The sequence below is a fragment of the Mirounga angustirostris genome, unplaced genomic scaffold, assembly GCF_029215605.1.
Source record: "Mirounga angustirostris isolate CCGP_5_RB_7025 unplaced genomic scaffold, mMirAng1.0.hap1 SCAF_5, whole genome shotgun sequence".
In the NCBI taxonomy this organism is placed as follows: Eukaryota; Metazoa; Chordata; class Mammalia; order Carnivora; family Phocidae; genus Mirounga; species Mirounga angustirostris.
This window is the reverse complement of record NW_026991713.1, coordinates 255395-274996: the sequence shown is the minus strand read 5'-3', so window position 1 is coordinate 274996 and position 19602 is coordinate 255395. Positions and strand designations below refer to the sequence as shown.

The 19602-nt window shown below is 48.3% G+C and overlaps 1 protein-coding gene across 1 annotated transcript; it reads right to left on the bottom strand.

The window, feature by feature from the left end:
- Positions 1 to 1753: 1753 nt before the first annotated feature.
- CIMAP1B (ciliary microtubule associated protein 1B) lies at positions 1754 to 3299 on the bottom strand. Its single transcript, XM_045866582.1, has 6 exons — positions 3191 to 3299; positions 2871 to 3074; positions 2499 to 2603; positions 2237 to 2358; positions 1935 to 2099; positions 1754 to 1834 (listed from the first exon to the last, which is right to left on the bottom strand). Exons 1-6 carry the CDS (start codon positions 3297 to 3299, stop codon positions 1754 to 1756), a joined length of 786 nt encoding a protein of 261 aa, XP_045722538.1.
- Between the last annotated feature and the right edge of the window lie 16303 nt (positions 3300 to 19602).

Below are 19602 nucleotides of genomic sequence, written 5' to 3'. Positions count from 1 at the left end.
GATTGATTAGAGACCCAACAGTGATTTTAATCAAGTCCCTATTAATGACTCCATTTGAAGTTTTTCTGATGAGGGAAGTTCAGTGACCATCAATGACCCATAAATAACTTTGATCAATATCCAACCCTGATGAATGGCCTATCAGTGATCCTTCAGAGATTCTGGCCAATATTACTATCAATAACCTAGATCAGTGAGCAGTCAGCCCACCCGAGCTGTGGATGACAGTGAATAGAGAAATAGACTCCAGTTTATCCAAGTTGTGCCTCGCCCTCCTTACTCCAGACCACATCTCTTGATCACTGGTACCTGCTGGGCAGGGGTGCTGAGTGCACTGCACAGCTACTCCCCTTACTTTCCCTGGTTAGGACTTCAGCTGGAGTTCTAAGCAGTTGTAGTGGATGTGCCGCTGGTGGAGAGGGAGTGGAAAAGAAATTGTCCTGATTTGGTATGGGGAGTGATGAGGACTATCCTGAGGGCTCAAGTCTGGGGAACCAAGGGAGAGGAATACCCGGTTCTTCTCTTGGGAGTCCTGACTGGGGTACCCAAGGGGCTGGATAACTTGATCCTGTTATGGGGGCTGATGGGGGGAGGGAACCTAAGTTCTGTCCTGGGGGTGAGAAGCCTGGGTCTGCCTTTGGGGACTCCGTCTAGGCCAGGCTTGAAATTAGAAACTGCCTGTGGGTTGCTAACCTCTTTAAGGTCTGGAAAGGAGGCATCTTCTAACCTTGCGGTCCACAGGCAGCCAGGGCAGGTAAGAGGACTGGGCTGACCTTGTCACCCACTCCCCCTGTGCAATAGTTGTCTGTGAGCTGCTGCCCAGACTTAGCCAGGGCCTGGGTCAGCGCCACTGTCTTCTCCAGGCCCATCCCTTGCAGTGGCATGGCCGTTAGCATGGCCCCGAGGCACGGGATACGGTGGAGTATCCAACACGATGGGGGTGCTCCCACAGCGGTGGGTTATCCTGGGGTCACTGACGGGGGTGGGGCTCTTTGGGGCCCCCGGGGGCAGGCGGTCTCTAGGGCTGATCTTGGGGTCAGAGGCGCCCAGAAGTTCCTGCGCACCAATTTGCACGCCCTGCGCTCTCCCGTCCACGGCGCGCACGAAGCCCCTGAGGTCTCCCTAGCTCGGGCGGCCTGTCTCGTTCAGGCAGATCAGCTCCGGGAGTCGCTTGGGCTCTGGAGGGCCCTGGCTCCCTGTGGCCCCATCGCTCCGGACCTGCGGGGTGCGAGACAGCTGGAACCTGCCGCCGCCCTGTGTCCGTGTCTCTGCGGCAGGTGCACTTGTCCCGACGGGATCCGGTTTCTCCCTTTCGTATCCGCACCTCTGTCCTGTGTCTGTGTTGTCCGTGTGCGTGTCTCCGTGTCTGGCTCCCACTTCTCGGCCTCACAACTTGACCCCGGCCTGAACCTGTCCCGGACAGTGGCCCTCACCGGTCCTGCTTTAGATTCCAGGTGGGTTCAGCCCGGCCTGGCCCGCGGCCGCAGGGGGACGGCGGGTGGGCCGGGCCGCCCAGACAGGCGGGATTCTGGGCCAATGGCTGCCTCAGGGGGGCGGGACGACCCCCGCTCACTTCTGCCCCGACCAATCACGAAGGCCCCCGGGCGCGCGACTTCTGTGACTTCCCGGGCCCGAGTGTCCCGACGCGCTCGCTCCCCGCCCCGCGCGCCCGCCGCGAACACAGAGGGGTGGACACGCTGCTGGCTCGGGAAGCTTTAAGCAAACGTCTGTGGGGCCGCGCCCTCCCGGCCGGTCAATCATCTGCATTGGTCAGGACCCAGGCAAGGTAGTCCGAGTGCCGGATCCCGAAGCTGCAGCCGCGAGGCTTCCGGTGCTGCGGGACCAGGAGACGTCGCTGACCTCGCGGGGCCAGGCCTGCAGCCCCGCGCCGGGACCCTCCCAGGACCCTGACCCTCATGACCCCCGCCTCTGACCCTTGGCCCGGGACTCCAGACCACCTGGTCCACATTGTAGGCTGCGGGTCCCGGATTCAGGGTGTTGTCTTGGGGGAGCGAAGTCCGCGCCAGCATCGAGAACTGGGGGGCCCGAGACTTGTAGATCCCAGTGTTCACCACGTGGTAGGCGCAGGGGCCCGGGGTCTGTGGGAGGGCGGCAGGGGCGCTGGGTCCGGCCTTCATTCCCCGCTGACCACTGGCCCTCATCTCTTACTTCGTGACCCCCTGTGGCCCGCCCCTCCGACCCCTAGCTACACCCCGCCCGGCAGCCCCTACCCCACCTTGCTGAGGTCCTCGAAGAAGCTGCCCACTGCGCTGCGGCCATAGATGGAGTAAGTTGGGGCCGAGACTTTACCAATGACGCGCGGACCCAAGAGCGAGGGCACATTGTAGGTCCCAGGGCCTGGGGAGGGGCCAGAGAAGGGTGGGTCTAGGGGTTAGTCTTCGTGGACAGGCCAGGATCTCCCTGCCGCAGCCTGCAGAGTGGTTCTCCGTCGGGGATGGGAAGGTCCACGGTGCTGGAATGGGCCTTTCTAGTCTCACCTGGGGTCTGCTGCTCCTCAGGGATGCCCCAGTTTCGGGGAGCGATGGTATGCCGAGGCGCAGAGGGGTACGTCGCGTTCCCAGCTCGCTCAGGGAAGTATGTGCCTGCAGGGCGGACCGGGTGTGTGGGCCGGAACCGGTTTGGGGGCGTAGTGGGGACCCGGGTTGGGGGTCTGGGGTTAGGGTGAATCCGAGCCACGATTTGTCAAAGCCCGGTGGGGCTTGGAGTTCTTTTGAGATCCGGATATGGGGGTACCGAATTTGGAGTGGTAGGGTACACGAGGGCGGATCGGGGCTTAGGTGGGGGGTTCCTGGTGGGCCTTCTTGGAGGAGGCTCGGTGTTGGGGAAACCGGGGTCCCAGGGGTCCTGACCGGGTCCGGGAGTGAGGAGGGGCGCTGCGTGGCGGGGGCGGCCGTAGATGGAGTAGGCGGGGGTGCCGTCGGGGCCGCGCACGGTCATGCGAGCAGGAACCAGGTGGCCGGGCCCCGGGCCGCAAGAAGTCTGCTGCGTGGGGAGGCGCGCGCCGAAGGAGAAGGCCGGAGCGCGGGGCCGCGACGGGTCGTGCAGCATGTAGCCTGCGGGAGCGTCCCAGCACCACTATGGGTCCCCGCCGCTCCCTGTCCCGGACACAGCCCGCCGTCCCCCCAGACGCCGCTAGCCCCCTCCGTGTACACCCGCCCGACGCTGGTACCGGTGTTCGGTGGCAGCTTGTATTTGGGCCCTGGGCCCCTGTAGAGCGCTGCGATGGGGCCGCGGGGCCGGTGGGGCCGCCAAGGGCCGACCCAGATGTCCGAGCCCATAGCGCGCAAGGGTGGGGTGCGCTTACGGCCTGCGGTACCTGTGGACAGAAGGTGGCGGCCCCGGCCCCTCCACCCACAGCTTCCGCAGGGCGCGCTTCGCGGCTCCAGCTCCTCGCGACTCCGGGGGCGGGGCCCATCGTGTATCCCAGGAGCCGGGAAAACAAACCCGAGCTTTGCCGGCCCTGCGCGGGGGCGGGGGCCCTATCTCCCATCCCCTGCCCCCAAAACGAGTCCAGTAGGGATGTGTGAGCGCGCAAAGTTTGGTCTCGACCCTGCGGGAAAGGAATTCCCTGGGGTTCTGGGGGTCGGGATATTTTAGGGGCATAGGGCAAGGACACCGGGGTGAGGGGGCGGCGTGGGGAACCCGGTACCCAGAGGGGGCCCCAAAGTTGATGCACTAACCTTTTTTTGTGGCTGCCGGCCGGGAAGGCAAGGTGGGGGTGCCTGGATTCCCGCCCCCGCCCAGCCACTCCCAGACCCCATTGTGTCCAGACTGCGCCTCCTGGCAACGGGGACTGACCTCCCCGTACCCCAACCTGGCTCCGCCCATCCCCCCCGCACCCTCTGCCGACCGGGCTTTTCCTCCTCGGAGTCCACAGCACTTGCTGGAGCCCTGCAGGCTGGGCCTTGGACCGCTAGCCCCCTCCGTGTACACCCGCCCGACGCTGGTACCGGTGTTCGGTGGCAGCTTGTATTTGGGCCCTGGGCTTCAATACACCCCATTCCAAAAATGGACGGATCTGCAGAAAAACAAACAAACAAATATGAGAATACAGAAGATAAATAGTACAAACAGAAGGTTCAATTTAATTGTTACGTGTAGGGAGAACTTTGCATCTATTTAAGTCCACGGAATATTTGCAAAAATAATCTGGGCCACAAAACTAAAAACAAACATACAATCTGAATAAAGAGACATAGGACACATATTTGCACAAAGTCCAAAATAATTTTTTAAAAAGATTTTAATTAAGAGAGAACGCATGCATGCGCGCATGCATGTGCACGCAGGCCTGTGAGCTGGGGGAGGGGCGGGGGGGGGGCAGAGAATCTCAAGCTTCTCTGCCCTGAGCCTGGAGTCGGAGGTGCGGCTCCATCCCTCCACCCCGGGATCATGACCTGAGCCAAACCAAGAGTCCCATGCTGAACCGACTGAGCCTCCCAGGTGCCCGCAAAGTCCAAAATAAATCTAAGCAAACAATAAAATATTTTTTAAAAGAAACTTAAATACTTAGATATTAACAAATTCTCTTAAAAACCGCTGGATCAAAGGGAAACTCAAATGTGAAGTTACACATTATATATAAAACCTTGCAAAGGTAGATCAGATCCCTCGTATCCAACTCTATAGGACATAGCTAAAGCTGTATAACTTCGTTATTAATGAAGAAAAAATTTAAGTGTAAAGAAACTTATTATTTATCTTAGAAACAGGAAAAAGAACAATCAAGTAAACTAAAAGAATGTATCCATTCTCCTGAGCTCTGTAGCACGCCTGCCTGGCTCCTGGAAGAGGAAGGGGATGAGGAGTGCCTAGTGGTTTGTGGGAATTCTGTTCTTTGCTAAGGGAGTTCTGAGCCCAGTGTGGCATGGAATGAGAACCAGCATGGGGATTGCTGGAAGCCACACGTCTGGTTCCTCCAAGAGGACCTGAGGGCTGAAAGGGAGAGGCAGGTAGAGGGTGCCTTGTCTGTAGAGAATTTAAAAATAATACAGCCAAAGTTGATCAGCTTTTTATTATTCCCATGAGACCAGCAAATCTAAAGATCAGAGATCAAATACTCCTACTCCACAAATCTTTTGTTGGTCAAGTTTTAAACAATACTGTGGTTACTGTTGAATTTTAGTAGGGTATAGTAAGTTTCAAATTAGCAATTTTTATCACCCATCCTTTAGGAAACATTGTATTCTGTATGGACATTAATTCAGACCCACTACAAGGTTTTCTTAGGAGGCTTAGTGCTTCATGGTTGGGCACTGTGAATGGTTTTTAGAGCTCAAGGGGCAGTTAGTGTCTCCTCACCCTGAGATAACACATATTTCTCTCGTTAAGCCTTAGGTTTGAGGTGAACAATGACACCAGAGTGATTGTAACAAGGAAGAAACCACTTCAGTTTTCTCACTTCTGTAATTCTGTGACCGTTTGGAGTTTTTATTTGTGTTTAAAATTTAAAAGCTGTGATAATTTTGTTTGGTTGGTGCAAACTTTATTTCATATATGAAATATCTTACTGAATTTGAATATTTTAAAAACAAAAGTATTTAAAATTGCTAATTTTAATTGCTTATTAAAAGTAAAGAATGAGTCAATAATTATTGCTGATTATTAGATGATTATTACTGAAAATCATATTGCAGTATAGCAGAGGAGGTGTTGACAAAAGATCCACTCTGGGATCAGATACACCAGGTTTGTCCACCTAGATGTGGGATCTGTGGGGTGTGATGAGCTGTGGGCTCCTCGGGGCTCCTAGCAGCTTGGCCATCCAGGGCTAGCATTTTAGTGGGAATTGGGACCTGAGCAGGCAGTCCCAGGGCCAGTGCCCACCCCTGTGCCCCAGGACTCTCTCCACCAGGTGGAGCCGCACTGCGAAAAGACACAGTCAGAGAAGGACAAGCTCCCAGAACGTGGGCGGAAAGTGAGGACTGGGGGCAGGACTGCATGCCTGGGGTAGTGGACAGTGATAGGACATGGTTTTTCAGCCAATGAATGCTTTGTTTCACTCCTCCCATGGAAATAGCTTGATTTCTACCCAGGATATAAGCATGGTGCATCCTGTCGAAAGGAAAAAGCTAGCCTATGCAGAAAGACACACAGCCAGGAGCAGAACGCCCCTTGATGCTTGTCCTATCCCAGAATGGGCTCGTCTTTCGGACATGGTTCTGTGCCTGCCCCAGGTCAGCAGGGACAGTGCTTCCTATATGAAGGCTGCATGATGTCATGTGATTTATTTAACCAGTGCTCATACTTAGGTTGGTCCTGCAGCTTTAAGACTGTGATCCCAGGTACTATGAATGCCACTAAATAAATCTTCATAAGTTTCCCCAAATACTTCTTTTTTTTTTTTTTTAAGATTTCATTTATTTGACAGAGAGAGACACAGTGAGAGAGGGAACACAAGCAGGGGGAGTGGGAGAGGGAGAAGCAGGCTTCCCGCTGAGCAGAGAGCCTGATGCGGGGCTTGATCCCAGGCCCCCAGGATCATGACCTGAGCCGAAGGCAGACGCTTAACGACTGAGCCACCCAGGCGCCCTCCCCAAATACTTCTTTTTTTTTTTTTAAGATTATTTATTTATTTATTTATTTGACAGAGAGAGACAGCGAGAGAGGGAACACAAGCAAGGGGAGTGGGAGAGGGAGAAGCAGGCCTCCCGCGGAGCAGGGAGCCCGATGCGGGGCTCGATCCCAGGACCCCGGGATCATGACCTGAGCCGAAGGCAGACGCTTAACGACTGAGCCACCCAGGCGCCCCCCCAAATATTTCTTTATGATAAACTTCCTAATGTGGAATTGCAGGGTCAAGGGGGTAAACATTTTATGATGTGGCATATGTTGCCTAATTGCCCTCCTCAAAGGTTCAGACTTCTGAGAATGCTAGCAGTGAGGGTAGAGACTGAGTCTCTTTTGCTCACTATTGTGTCCCTAGTGGGTCATAAATATATGGTGAATAAATAAATGAATTTACACTGTCTTCAATGGATTATGAATGTTTCTATTTCTGTATGCCCTAACTACTGAAAGTTAAGATCAACCTTTTAAGTAACGATAGCCAAATATATTTATAGAGCATGTGTTATGTGTCAGGCACTAATCTGAGTACTAATTGACGGACATTATTTAACCCTCACAGTGAAGCTTGGAGTTAAGTGCTATTATTTATTACAGTTTTACAGATAAGGAAACTGAGACACGAAGGGCTACATGCTTAGAAAGTGAGATTCAAATCCAAACTATCTGGCTCTCACACTCTAGACCCTTAATGAATCATACTGCCCCTAAATCTTGGCCAATCGCACATGAAAAGAAAGTCTTATTTTGTTGAGATTTGCATTTCATTGGTTCTTAGGAAGAATGAACATAATTCATATATTTATTGGCCACCTTTATTTTGTCAAACTGCCTGTTAATGTGTTTTTCCCAATTTTTCTGTTGGTTTCTTCATATTTTTCTTATTGACTTGTAGGACATTAAAAAAAAAAAGATTTTACGGGGCGCCTGGGTGGCTCAGATGGTTAAGTGTCTGCCTTCGGCTCAGGTCATGATCCCAGGGTCCTGGGATCGAGTCCCACATTGGGCTCCCTGCTCCTTGGGAGCCTGCTTCTCCCTCTGCCTCTCTCTCTCTCTCTCTCTGTCTCTCATGAATAAATAAATAAAATCTTTAAAAATAAATAAATAAATAAAAGATTTTATTTATTTATTTGACAGAGAGAGACACAGTAAGAGAGGGAACACAAGCAGGGGGAGTGGGAGAGGGAGAAGCAGGCTTCCCGCTGAGCAGGGAGCCCGATGCGGGGCTCGATCCCAGAACCCTGGGATCATGACCTTAGCCGAAGGCAGACACTTAACGACCGAGCCACCCAGGTGCCCCTATTTTTTAAAAAAGGTTTTATTTTGGGGGTGCCTGGGGGGCTCAGTCAGTTAAGCGTCCAACTTTTGATTTTGTCTGAGGTCATGATCTCAGGGTTGGGAGATCGAGCCCCGTGTTGGGCTCTGCGCTCAGAGGGGAGTCTGCCGGAGAGTCTCTCTCCCTCTACCCTCCCCCCTCTAAAAGAAATAAATCTTTAAAAAAAAGATTTTATTTTTAAGTAATCTATACACCCAATGTGGGGCTCGAACTCATGAGACTGGGATCAAGAGTCACACGCTCTACTGACTGAGCCAGCCAGGCGTCCAGGATGTCTTTGTTACATATCTTAACTTTTTGGGGGGTCATATGTTTTCCAGATTTGTTATTTTTCTTTCTATTTTGTTATTGGTAATTTTTGCTGTACAGAAGAATGACACTTTTATACAGTCCCGTATGTCAAACGTTTCTGTCAGGGCTTCTAGCATGGTGGTACAAGGAGAGCACCATTCTGTTGTTTATTCGAGCATGCACACTCACACACACACACATATCTATGATTTCAAGGTTTTCATCATTTGGAATTTATTCTGTGTATAGTATGAAGGAAGAATATACTGTATTCTCCCCTCCTCCAATACCATTTATAAAAAAAAATCATTTCCCCGATTATTTGAAATGCTAACTTGGTCATATTCTAAGCTCACATAGGTTGGTTTCTGGGCTCTACCTTCCTGTCTATTCCTGTACCAATGCTGTGATGTTTTATTACGGCTTTCTAGTGCCTTTTGACTTCTTCTTTTTTTTTTTTTAAAGATTTTATTTATTTATTTGAGAGAGAGAATGAGAGAGAGCACAGGAGAGAGGGGAGGGTCAGAGGGAGAAGCAGACTCCCTGCCGAGCAGGAAGCCCGATGCGGGACTTGATCCAGGGACTCCAGGATCATGACCTGAGCCGAAGGCAGTCGCTTAACCAACTGAGCCACCCAGGCGCCCTGTGCCTTTTGACTTCTGACAGGGCAAGTCCCTTCTCTTTTGGCTTCCTTTCCAAAATTACTTGGATTAATTTTAGACATTTGCTTTCTAGGTGAATTTCTGGATGAGTTGCAATTGACTGGAATTGCACTGACTGTGTAGATTACTTTGGGGAGGATGGGCTAGGTCATGGTTTTGAGTTTCCAGTTGAGGAACACGTTATATTTCTGTAGGTCCAGGTTGGATCTGTTGTGATGGAGAGAGAGAGAGAGGGTGGTTGGAGGTATTATTTTGGAGGTAAAACTGACGTGCTCTGCTAATATATTGGCCATAGAGATGAAGGGAAAATGGGGACCGCACGTTGCTTTTTGGCTTGATGGGCCGAGCAGTGTGCAGCTGTGTCTACCTCCTTGCAGCCCCAAACCCGCCCTGTGCTCTGCCCTGACCCTGGAGGGGCCCCTCGCGTGGCCTCCCTTTTGCTAACTGCTGCGGTGTTAGGTTTCGTCCATAGGGGGTGCTGGAGGGACACGCCGGGCCTGGCCTGGAGAAGGGCCTTCATCCTCGGGCCGGCGGGCGGCGGTTTGGGGCAGGGGCCAGGGTCCGATGGCAGGAGGTCGGAGGCTGTCACCTGAGCAGCGCTCCCAGGCCGGGGCTTCCATCCCGCCTCTCGGGTTTCCCGCCCCGCGGCAGCGGCTCCCACCCCCGGCTCAGCCTCGCCCGCCCGCCCGGCCACCGGTGCGGGCCCGCCCTTGGGGGCGGGGCTCTTCGAGTGCGGGTTGTCCCTCCTGCAGCCCCGCGGCTCGGGTGTGGCACGGGCCGACCTACTCGCTGATTTCTTTTTTGATAAATACAGTGCAGTACTGTAAATGTATTTTCTTTTTTTTTAAAATTTGTTTATTCATTTGAGAGAGAGAGAAAGTGGAGGGAGGGGCAGAGGGAGCAGCAGACCCCACGCTGAGCAGGCAGCGCGACGCGGGGCTCGATCCCTGGGCCCCGGGATCATGACCTGAGCCCAAGGCAGACGCTTCACCCACCGAGGCACCCAGGCGCCCCAACAATTTTTTTAAAAGATTTTATTTATTTATTTATTTGAGAGAGCGAGAAAGAGAGAGAGAGAAGGTCAGAGGGAGAAGCAGACTCCCTGCCGAGCAGGGAGCCCGATGCGGGACTCGATCCCGGGACTCCAGGATCATGACCTGAGCCGAAGGCAGTCGCTTAACCGACTGAGCCACCCAGGCGCCCACCCCAACAATTTTTTTTTTTTTTTAAAGATTTTATTTATTTTCAACAGAGAGAGAGACAGCGAGAGAGGGAACACAAGCAGGGGGAGTGGGAGAGGGAGAAGCAGGCCTCCCGCGGAGCAGGGAGCCCAACGTGGGACTCGATCCCAGGACCCTGGGACCATGACCTGAGCCGAAGGCAGACGCCCAACGACTGAGCCACCCAGGCGCCCCCCAACAATTTTTTATATTATTTTTTTCGCCGGTTCGCATTACTGGTGTGGTTTTTACTCTCCTGACCGGAACGGAATTCGTAGGTGTGGATGGAGATGTCATTGAGCTGAAGATGATGGAGAGCAGGGCAGTTTGGGTGGGTGTATCAATCAGGGTTCAGTGCAGAAAACAGAAGCCATTGTGAAGTATTCAAGGCAGACGGTGATTTATTACAGGGAATATTGCAACGTCATCAGATGGGCTGGTGGTGTAGGAACTGCGAGGTGGCCCTTGAGTTTGAGAGACTAGGGTAGCTGGGATTGGGAGACCAGGAACCTGGGACCTTGATATTTGTCCCCTGCCAGCTCTGTGATGCCCCCTACTGGCAGCCCTGTCTGTGGCTGCCTCACGTGGGGAAGTTCAAGGATTTCACTTGATGTAGGAAAGATGTTAGGGTTCAAAGCCCACGGCCAAGAAAGAATTCTTGAGATGTCTTTGGTGCAAAAAGTGGTTTTATTAAAGCACAAGGACAGGACCTGTGGGCAGAAAGAGCCACACTGGGGTCATGAGGAGTGGCCCATTAAATACTTTAAAGTTGGGAGGGGGTTAGGAAGAGCATAAGTCTCTAAGGAATTTTGGAAGCAAGGTTTCCAGGACCTTGAGGGGGCTAGCTATTGTTGGGAAATGTCATTTATTACTGTCTAATAAACCTGAGTCATGAGACCCTTTGGATGTTTATCGGTGGGTCATGTGCTTGGGGGATGATTGCCAACACCTATCTTGGGGGGTTTAGAGATAAAGGAGGTTTCCAAAGGAATTTTTATATGTTCAAGTAGACTTACAGGATTCTGGTGGGGGGGGTGGTGGTGGCTAGGATTGCCTTTTGCCCTTAGCAAAATGTCAACATCGAGGCAGTTGAGTCCCTAGAGGAATGTCACTCTGCCTGTTTCAAGGACTTGTCAATGGGCTGTAAGAAGTAAGGAAATTTAATAATTTCTCTTCTGCCTTTTTTCCCATGTCACACTCAGAAGTCCCACTGTAAGGGAGTCTGAAAAATGTAGTGTTTAGCTTTTTGGTTCTAAAATACAGGAAAATAAATAGAAGCAGCTGATGAGAATGGAGGTTGAATGCAGTTGGCCATATCCAGATTACATGGAAAATCAAAAGTCTAGATTTGAGCATCTGAGGCTCCCATTAACATCCCAAGTGAATGTGTTAAATGGGTAGACACACGCACCTGGGGCTCCATGGGGAAGTCGAGGTTGGAAACGGGCCTGGGAAATGTCAGCAAGCCATGGGAATGGATCCCTTCGAGTAGGGCCACTAAGTCCAGCCTACCCTCACTTACTATTTCCTACAGCTGCTTTCATGCTATGATAACAGAGCAGAGACCATATGACCTGCAAAGGCAAAAGTAGTTCTTGTCTGGCTCTTTATAAAAATAGTAATTGCAGACCCCTGACTTGGAGTGGACGTGGGTGAGGAAGAGCAGAAGGAGCACTGAGTTCTTGGATACTGCAGTCGTCCTGGGCTAGAGATTTGGCAGAAGTGCATCCTGGATACATAATTCACAAGGAAGTGACAGTCTCCTGGGCTCAGCTCTAAGGCCACATCTTGGCTAACAATTTCAAGAGCCATCAGGTGGTGGGACATTTGGTGAGCACACTTCTCAAGGTTCTAGAGTCCTCATGGGTGATGGTCATGTGAGCAGAACGATGTTTTGCCCTCCAGAGTGAGAGCCTGTCAGATTGCGGGAAGACAGCCCCAACCACATTACCTTTACATCAACTCCCACATAAGTACCTTTCGTGGTTGTAAAAAAGGCCATTCACGATGAACATCACTTAGATCTATACCTCGGCTCCTGGTGTAATCTCTTTTAATGTCCCCGGGGCCATCGAGCTGTCCTGTCCACATGAGGCCTCATTCACATGGAGCAGGGACCACACAAGGGTCATTGTCATCTGCAAGGCTTGAGAGGGACCTAGGTCAAGGCCTGGCCAGGCCCACAACAGACCTGCACCTATGTTTGGCTGTGAGGAAGAGGAGGGACCAGCCACCAGTGAGGGGGTCACAGTGGCCAGGTGTTTAATATTGGGGAGAAATTGAGGAAGGCCATGTCTTGAAGTGAATGAAATGGAACCGTTGATGAGGAAAACAGCTAAACTCTTGCGTGAAAAAACAGTAAGAGTGTGGAGAAAGGCACAAGTGCAGTGTGCAAACCATGCGAACTTGGGAACAGTGCCCCGATGACTCAAAACTATCTCATGTGCTACGCGCACTTTAGAATCGTGTTGTGCCAGGTTCGAACTTTCAGCACCTGAACCTCAGTAGAGAGTGGTCAAGGCCGGAATGTGAGTGGGAGGCCCCGGACACCGTCTAGAAGAAGCCTCTTGAAACACAGGGAAAAACCAAGAGATGGGAATGTGAGGAAAAAAGATGAGCAAGTTGGAGGAGAAAAAGGGAAGGTTGGTATAGCGGCCACTCCTGAATCAAAATTAGAATCGCTGGAGAAGGCTGAGTCTGGTCAGCAAGGAGCTCCCTGAATCCTAGGCCAGCCTGACAGGAAAAGACAAGGATCCCATTCTCCTCCTTCTCCTCCTCCTCCTCCTTCTCCTCCTCCTTCTCCTCCTTCTTTCTCCTCCTCCTTCTCCTCCTTCTTCTTCTTCTTTCTTCTTCTTCTTCTTCTCCTTCTCCTTCTCCTCCTTCTCCTTCTTCTCCTTCTCCTTCTCCTTCTCCTTCTCCTTCTCCTTCTTCTTCTTCTTCTTCTTCTTCTTCTTCTTCTTCTTCTTCTTCTTCTTCTTCTTCTTCTTCTTCTTCTCTTCTTCTCCTTCTCCTCCTCCTTCTCCTCCTCCTCCTTCTTTCTTCTTCTCCTTCTTCTTCTTCTTCTTCTTCTTCTTCTTCTTCTTCTTCTTCTTCTTCTTCTTCTTCTTCTTCTTCTTCTTTTCTTCTCCTTCTCCTCCTTCTCCTTCTCCTTCTCCTCCTTCTCCTTCTCCTTCTCCTTCTCCTTCTCCTTCTCCTTCTTCTTCTTCTTCTTCTTCTTCTTCTTCTTCTTTCTTCTATGTCTATTCAGGTCCCTTGCCCATTTTGATTCTAAGATAAAGATGACCTAGGGGCGCCTGGCTGGCTGGGTGGGTAGAGCGAGCAACTCTTGATCTCAGGGTTCCGAGTTCGAGTCCCACATTGGGTGTAGAGATTACTTAAAAAGAGATCCTACAAGCTTCTAGGAAGAAAACCCAACTTAACCTACAAAAGCAAAACCAGACTGGCATCAGGTGTGTAGTCTTCAACACTGGGAGAAGATCACTGTAGGAAGAGGCGCAGCCAGGAACCCATGGCTTAGTGAGAACAGCCCCCACCTGTCCGAGCATGGCACGGCGCTGGGATATGCCAGGAGTCAGTAACAGAGCCTCCAGGTGAGGGAAATAGTAGGGAAAGATTGCAAACCAACAGCAAACACACCAGAACCTAACCCCAACATGGGAGCAAAAAGAAATATCATTGAGCAAGGAATCTCTCCATCCCTACACACATAATGGAAATGAGACACAGAGACAGAGAGACAGAGACGGAGAGAGAAAGAGAGAGACACACACAGAGAGACAGAGAAACACAGAGAGACAGAGAGAGACACACACAGTGAGAGAGAGAGAGAGACAGGGAGAGAGACAGAGAGGTAGGGAGGGAGGGAGTGGGAGGGACAGAGAGAGGTTCTAATAAAGTTTAAACTGTTTTAGCAGAACAGATGCTTGGGAGAAGTAAAATCCTTCCAAACTTCTCATGGGGATCGGGAGACAGGAAGAGGAAAGGGACAGAGAAATTATTCTAGAGGTTTTGTCTTGTGGAGGGATCTTGTTGGGAGAACATACTAGACATTTTGTTTGTAAGCAGTGGTGGAATAGTGAGTGTCTGAATTAAGAGGGCAGGGAAGGAAAATGTGCAGCAGTGGAATAGAAAAGTATTAGAGAGTTTCCAAATGAAAAAGCCAGAAAATGGACAGAATAGCAAAAACAAACTAAAAACCCCATCCCCCCACCCCCCATGGAGGAGATGAGGAGAGGAAAAACTGTAAAAATTAGAAACAAAGTAAAATTTAAGGAATAAAATAAATGCATTCTTACAATAATGTGAGTGGGCTGCAGGTGCTGATGTGGTCCTGGGGGTGGAGCAAGAAAAGGGAAAAGAGGAAAAGTCTACCGACGACCACATTTGCATTCGTGCACCTGTGGAGCGATGCATATCTGTGGGAATGTGTATACTTCAAGCTGTTTGAAGTATATGTAAAGAAAACACATTTCGGTGTGTCTGGGTGGCTCAGTCGTTAAGCATCTGCCTTCGGCTCAGGTCATGATCCCAGGGTCCTGGGATCGAGCCCCGCATTGGGCTCCCTGCTCTGTGGGAAGCCTGCTTCTCCCTCTCCCTCTCGCCCTGCTTGTGTTCCCTCTCTCGCTGTGTCCCTCTCTGTCAAATAAATAAATCTTTATTAAAAAAAAAAGGAAAACACATTTCTCAGCTGTCACTTCTTGATTTATTTACTTATTAAATATTGGTTGTTGATGGTAGCAATTAGACTAGTGACTCTTTTTTAATTTTAAAAAAAGATTTTACTTATTTATTTGAGAGTGAGCAAGAGAGAGAGAGCACGAGCAGGGGGAGGGGGAGGAAGAGGGGGGAGGGCAGAGGGAGAAGCAAGCTGAGCATGGAGACTGATGTGGGGCTCGATCCCAGGACTTTGAGACTGTGACCTGAACCAAAGGCAGACACTTAACCTACTGAGCCACCCAGGTGCCCCAGCCCAGTGACTCTTAATGGAATTTCTACATTGTTGAGACACGGGTCTAGACATTCCTTCCCTCTTCAGGGGCTGTGTTGAGAACAGACCCACCTGGATTGAGCCAGTCTGGCAAGAGATAGCATCCACATTCTGTCACCAGGCTCCTCATATGTGCACCATCATTCTCTGTGCGTGCACTCCTGAGGGCTGTTCCTGGGCTCAGAAATTCTTTGACTCATTTCTTGTCACTTGGAGAAACTAAATATGACTAGTTCCTCTCTGGAGAACCCAGAAATATATAATGTGATGAGTGCTCCTTGTCACCCTTACTTTTGGGATCTGACATGATGCCTTCAGAACATCTACAACTGGTCTGTGCTGCAGAATAATGACAGTTTGGGTACTGTTTATAATATTTACCATGTTAACCATTTGTAAGGGCACAATTCAATGGCATTAAATACATTCACAATGCTGTGTGCCCATCACCACTATCTATACCCAAGACTTTCTCATCATTGCCAACATAAACTCTGTACTCATTAAACAAAAACTCCTTCTCCTCATCTCCCAGGCCCTGGTAACCTCTAATGTACTGTCTGTCTCTATGAATCTGACCACTCCAGGTGCCTCATATACGTGAAACATACAATATCTGTCCTTTTGTGTCTGGCTTATTGCACTCAGTATAGTGTTAACTATATTAGTGGATATTTGGGCTGTTTCTTCCTTTTGGCTATCATGAATAGTGCTGCTATGAACATGTGTGTGCACATGCTTATTTGAGTATCTGTTTTTGATTTTTAGGTATATACCAAATTGGTAGGTCATATGGTAATCCTGTGTTTAGCTTTTTGAAAACCTAACAAATTGTTTTCCACAGTGGCTGAACCATTTACATTCTCACCAGCAATATATGAGAGTCCTAGTTTCTCCATATCTGTGCCAACACTTTTATTTTCTCTCTTTCATTTATAGCCATCCTAGTGGATGTGAAGTGGTACCTCATTGTGGTTTTGATTTGCATTTCCCTAATGATATTGAGCATCTTTTCATGTGCTTGCTGGTCATTTACATATCTTTGGAGAAATGCCTATTCAGTACCTTTGCCTATTTAAAAAAATGGGTTGTTGTCTTTTTGTTGTTGGGTTGTAAGTGTTCTTTATATATTCTGGATACTAGACCCTGATCAGAAATATTATTTGGAAATATTTTCACCTATTCTGCAAGTTGTCATTTTCTTGATAATGTCTTTTTTTTTTTTTAAAGATTTTATTTATTTATTTGAGAGAGAGAGAATGAGAGACAGCGTGAGAGGGAAGAGGGCAGAGGGAGAAGTAGACCCCCTGCTGAGCAGGGAGCCCGATATGGGACTCGATCCCGGGACTCCAGGATCATGACCTGAGCCGAAGGCAGTCGCTTAACCAACTGAGCCACCCAGGCGCCCCTCTTGATAATGTCTTTTGATGCACAAAAGTTTTACATTTCATTGCAGTCTAGTCTGTCTATGTTTTCTTTTGTTGCTCATTTTTTCAAAAGACTGACTTATTTATTTGAGAGAGAGAGTGAGCGAGCATGAGCAGGAGGGGCAGAGGGAGAGGGAGAGAATCCTCAGGCAGACTCCCCACTGAGTGCGGACCCCTGATGCGGGGCCTGATCCCAGGACCCTGAGATCACGATCTGAGCCAAAATCAAGAGTTGGATGCTCAACCATCTGAGCCACCCAGGCGCCCCCCTTTTTGCTCATTTTTATTGATGTCGTATCTAAGAATCCATTGTCAAAACCAAGGTCATGAATATTTATTCCTATGTTTTCTTCTAAGAGTTCTATGGTTATAGCTCTTATACTTAGATTGCTGATCCATTTGAAGTTAATTTTTGTATACAGTGTGAGGTAGGGGTCCAACTTCATTCTTCTGCATGTGGATATCCAGCTATCCTAGCACTATTTATCAATGAGATTATTCTCTCTCCGTTGAACGGCCTTTGCACCCTTACCAGAAAATCAACTGACCATAGATGCATGGATTTATTTCTGGACTTTCATTTCTATTCCATTGGTCTGTATGTCCATCTTTGTGTGAGTACCACACTGTTCTGAATGCTGTAGATGTGTACTAAGTTTTGAAGTTGGAAACCGTGAGTTCTCTAATTTTGTTCTCTTTCAAGTTTTTTTTTTTTTTTTTTTTTTTTTGGCTATTTGAGGCCTCTTGCAATTCCACATGAATTTGAGGGTTAGTTTTGCCATTTCTACAAAAGGGGGCATTTGAATTTTGGTAGAGGTTGCATTGAATCTGTAGATCACTGTAGATAGTATTGACATCTTAGGAATAGCAAGTCTTCCAATCCATGAACGTATTTAGTCTTTAATTTCTTTCAGCAATGTTTGTAGTTTTCAGCATACAAGTCTGTCACCTCCTTGGTTAGATTTATTCCCAACTATTTAATTCTTTTAAATAATACTGTAAATGGAACTGCTTTCTTAATTTCCTTTTCAGATTGTTTGTTGCTGGTGTGTAGAAACACAACTGATTTTTGTGTGTTGTTCTTGTATATTGCAATTTTGCTGAAAAATTTTTTACTACCTTTAGTTGCTTTCTTTTGATTCTTTGGGATTATCTACGTATATATAAGATCATATCATCTGTGAATAGAGAGTTTTGCCTCTTCCTTTTGAATCCGAGTGCCTTTTTATTTGTTTTTATTCACTAATAGCTCTGGCTAGTACTTCTGGTACTGTATTGAATAGCAGCAGTGAAAGCAGGCATTCTTTCCTTGTTTCTGATCGTAGGTGGAGGGAACATTTTCAGTCTTTCACCATTGAGTATGATGTTAGCTGTGGGTTTTTCTTCAATTTCCTTTATCATGTTGAGGTATTTCCTTTTGATTCCTAGTTTTCTGAGTGTTTTTGTCATAAAAGGTTATTGGATTTTGTCAAGTGCTTTTTCTGTGTCAGTTGAGATGATCATGTATTTTTTTCCCTTTAATTTCCCTTTATTAATGTAGTCTAATAATTAATGTATTCTAATCAATGTATTACACTGATTGATTTTCTTTTGTTGAACCACCCTTGCATTCCTGGTCTTTAATATGGATTATTATTTTTTTTAAAGATTTTATTTATTTATTTGACAGAGAGAGACACAGTGAGAGAGGGAACACAAGCAGGGGGAGTGGGAGAGGGAGAAGCAGGCTTCCCACTGAGCAGGGAGCCCGATGCGGGGCTCGATCCCAGGACCCTGGGATCATGACCTGAGCCAAAGGCAGACGCTTAACGACTGAGCCACCCATGGATTCTTGGATCAGTTTGCTAGTATTTTGTTGAGGATTTTTGCATCTATATTACTAAGGGATATTGGTCTGTAATTTTCTTTTCTTATGATGTATTTATCTGGCTTTGGTATCAGGGTAATGCTGTCCTTATAGAATAAGGAAGTATTCCTACCTCTTCAATTTTTTTTTTTAAAGATTTTATTTATTTATTTGACAGAGAGATAGCGAGAGAGGGAACACAAGCAGGGGGAGTGGGAGAGGGAGACGCAGGTTTCCTGTGGAGCAGGGAGTCCAATGCGGGGCTTGATCCCAGGACCCCGGGATCATGACCTGAGCAGAAGGCAGACGCTTAACGACTGAGCCACCCAGGCACCCCTCTTCAATTTTTTTGGAAGAGTTTGAGAGGATTGGTGTTAATTCATTAAATGTTTGGTAGAACTCACCAGTGAAGCCATCTAAATCCTGGAATTTTCTTTGTTGGGAGTTTTTTTTTTTTTTTTAAGATTTTATTTATTTACTTGAAAGAGAGAGAGAGCAAGTGCAGGGGGAGTGGCAGGCAGAGGGAGAGGGAGAAGCAGGCCGTCCGCCGAGCAGGGAGCCTGATGTGGGGCTCATTCCCAGGACCCTGGGATCATGACCTGAGCCGAAGGCAGACGCTTGACAACTGAGGCACCCAGGTGCCCTTGTTGAGAGGTTTTTGATTACAGATTCCATTTCTTGTTATAGGTCTATTGAGATTTTCTATTTCTTCTGAGTCTGTTTTGGTAGTTTGTGTGTTTCTAGGAATTTGTCCATTTCATCTAGGTTATCTAATTTGTTGGTGTACAGTTGTTCACAGTATTCTCTTATAACCCTTTTCTTTCCTGTAGGGTTGGTAGTAACATTCCCACTTTCACTTCTGATTTTAGTTTTTTGTGTCTTCTCCCTTTTTTTCTTCATCAGTCTAGCTAAAGGCTTGTCAGTTTTGTTGATCTTTGCAAAGAACCAACTTTGGTTTCATTGATTCTATTGTTTTTCTTTTAATTCTAAATAATTAAGACATTCACAAGAACTTATTATTGTTTTATAAAGTCAATGCTCATTTAGATTTATTCACATCTTTGCCATTTTTGTTGTTTTTGCTCTTCTTTCCTTCTGGCATTCTTAGTTTAGCATTTCCTTCATTGAAGACTCTCAGTGTTTGTCTGGAAAGGTTTTTGTTTTGCCTTCATTCTTGAAAGATATGTCTTCTAGCTATAGAACTTTAGATTGTTTTGTTTCAGCACATTGAAAATTTCATTAAAT

Coding starts and splice junctions, on each gene's coding strand:
- CIMAP1B (XM_045866582.1), bottom strand. CDS start 3,299: ATGGGCTCGGACATCTGGGTCGGCCCTTGGCGGCCCCACCGGCCCCGC. Junction 3,075..3,190: donor CAAGCTGCCACCGAACACCG/GTACCAGCGTCG, acceptor ACGCTCCCGCAG/GCTACATGCTGCACGACCCG. Junction 2,359..2,498: donor TGAGGAGCAGCAGACCCCAG/GTGAGACTAGAA, acceptor GCCCCTCCCCAG/GCCCTGGGACCTACAATGTG.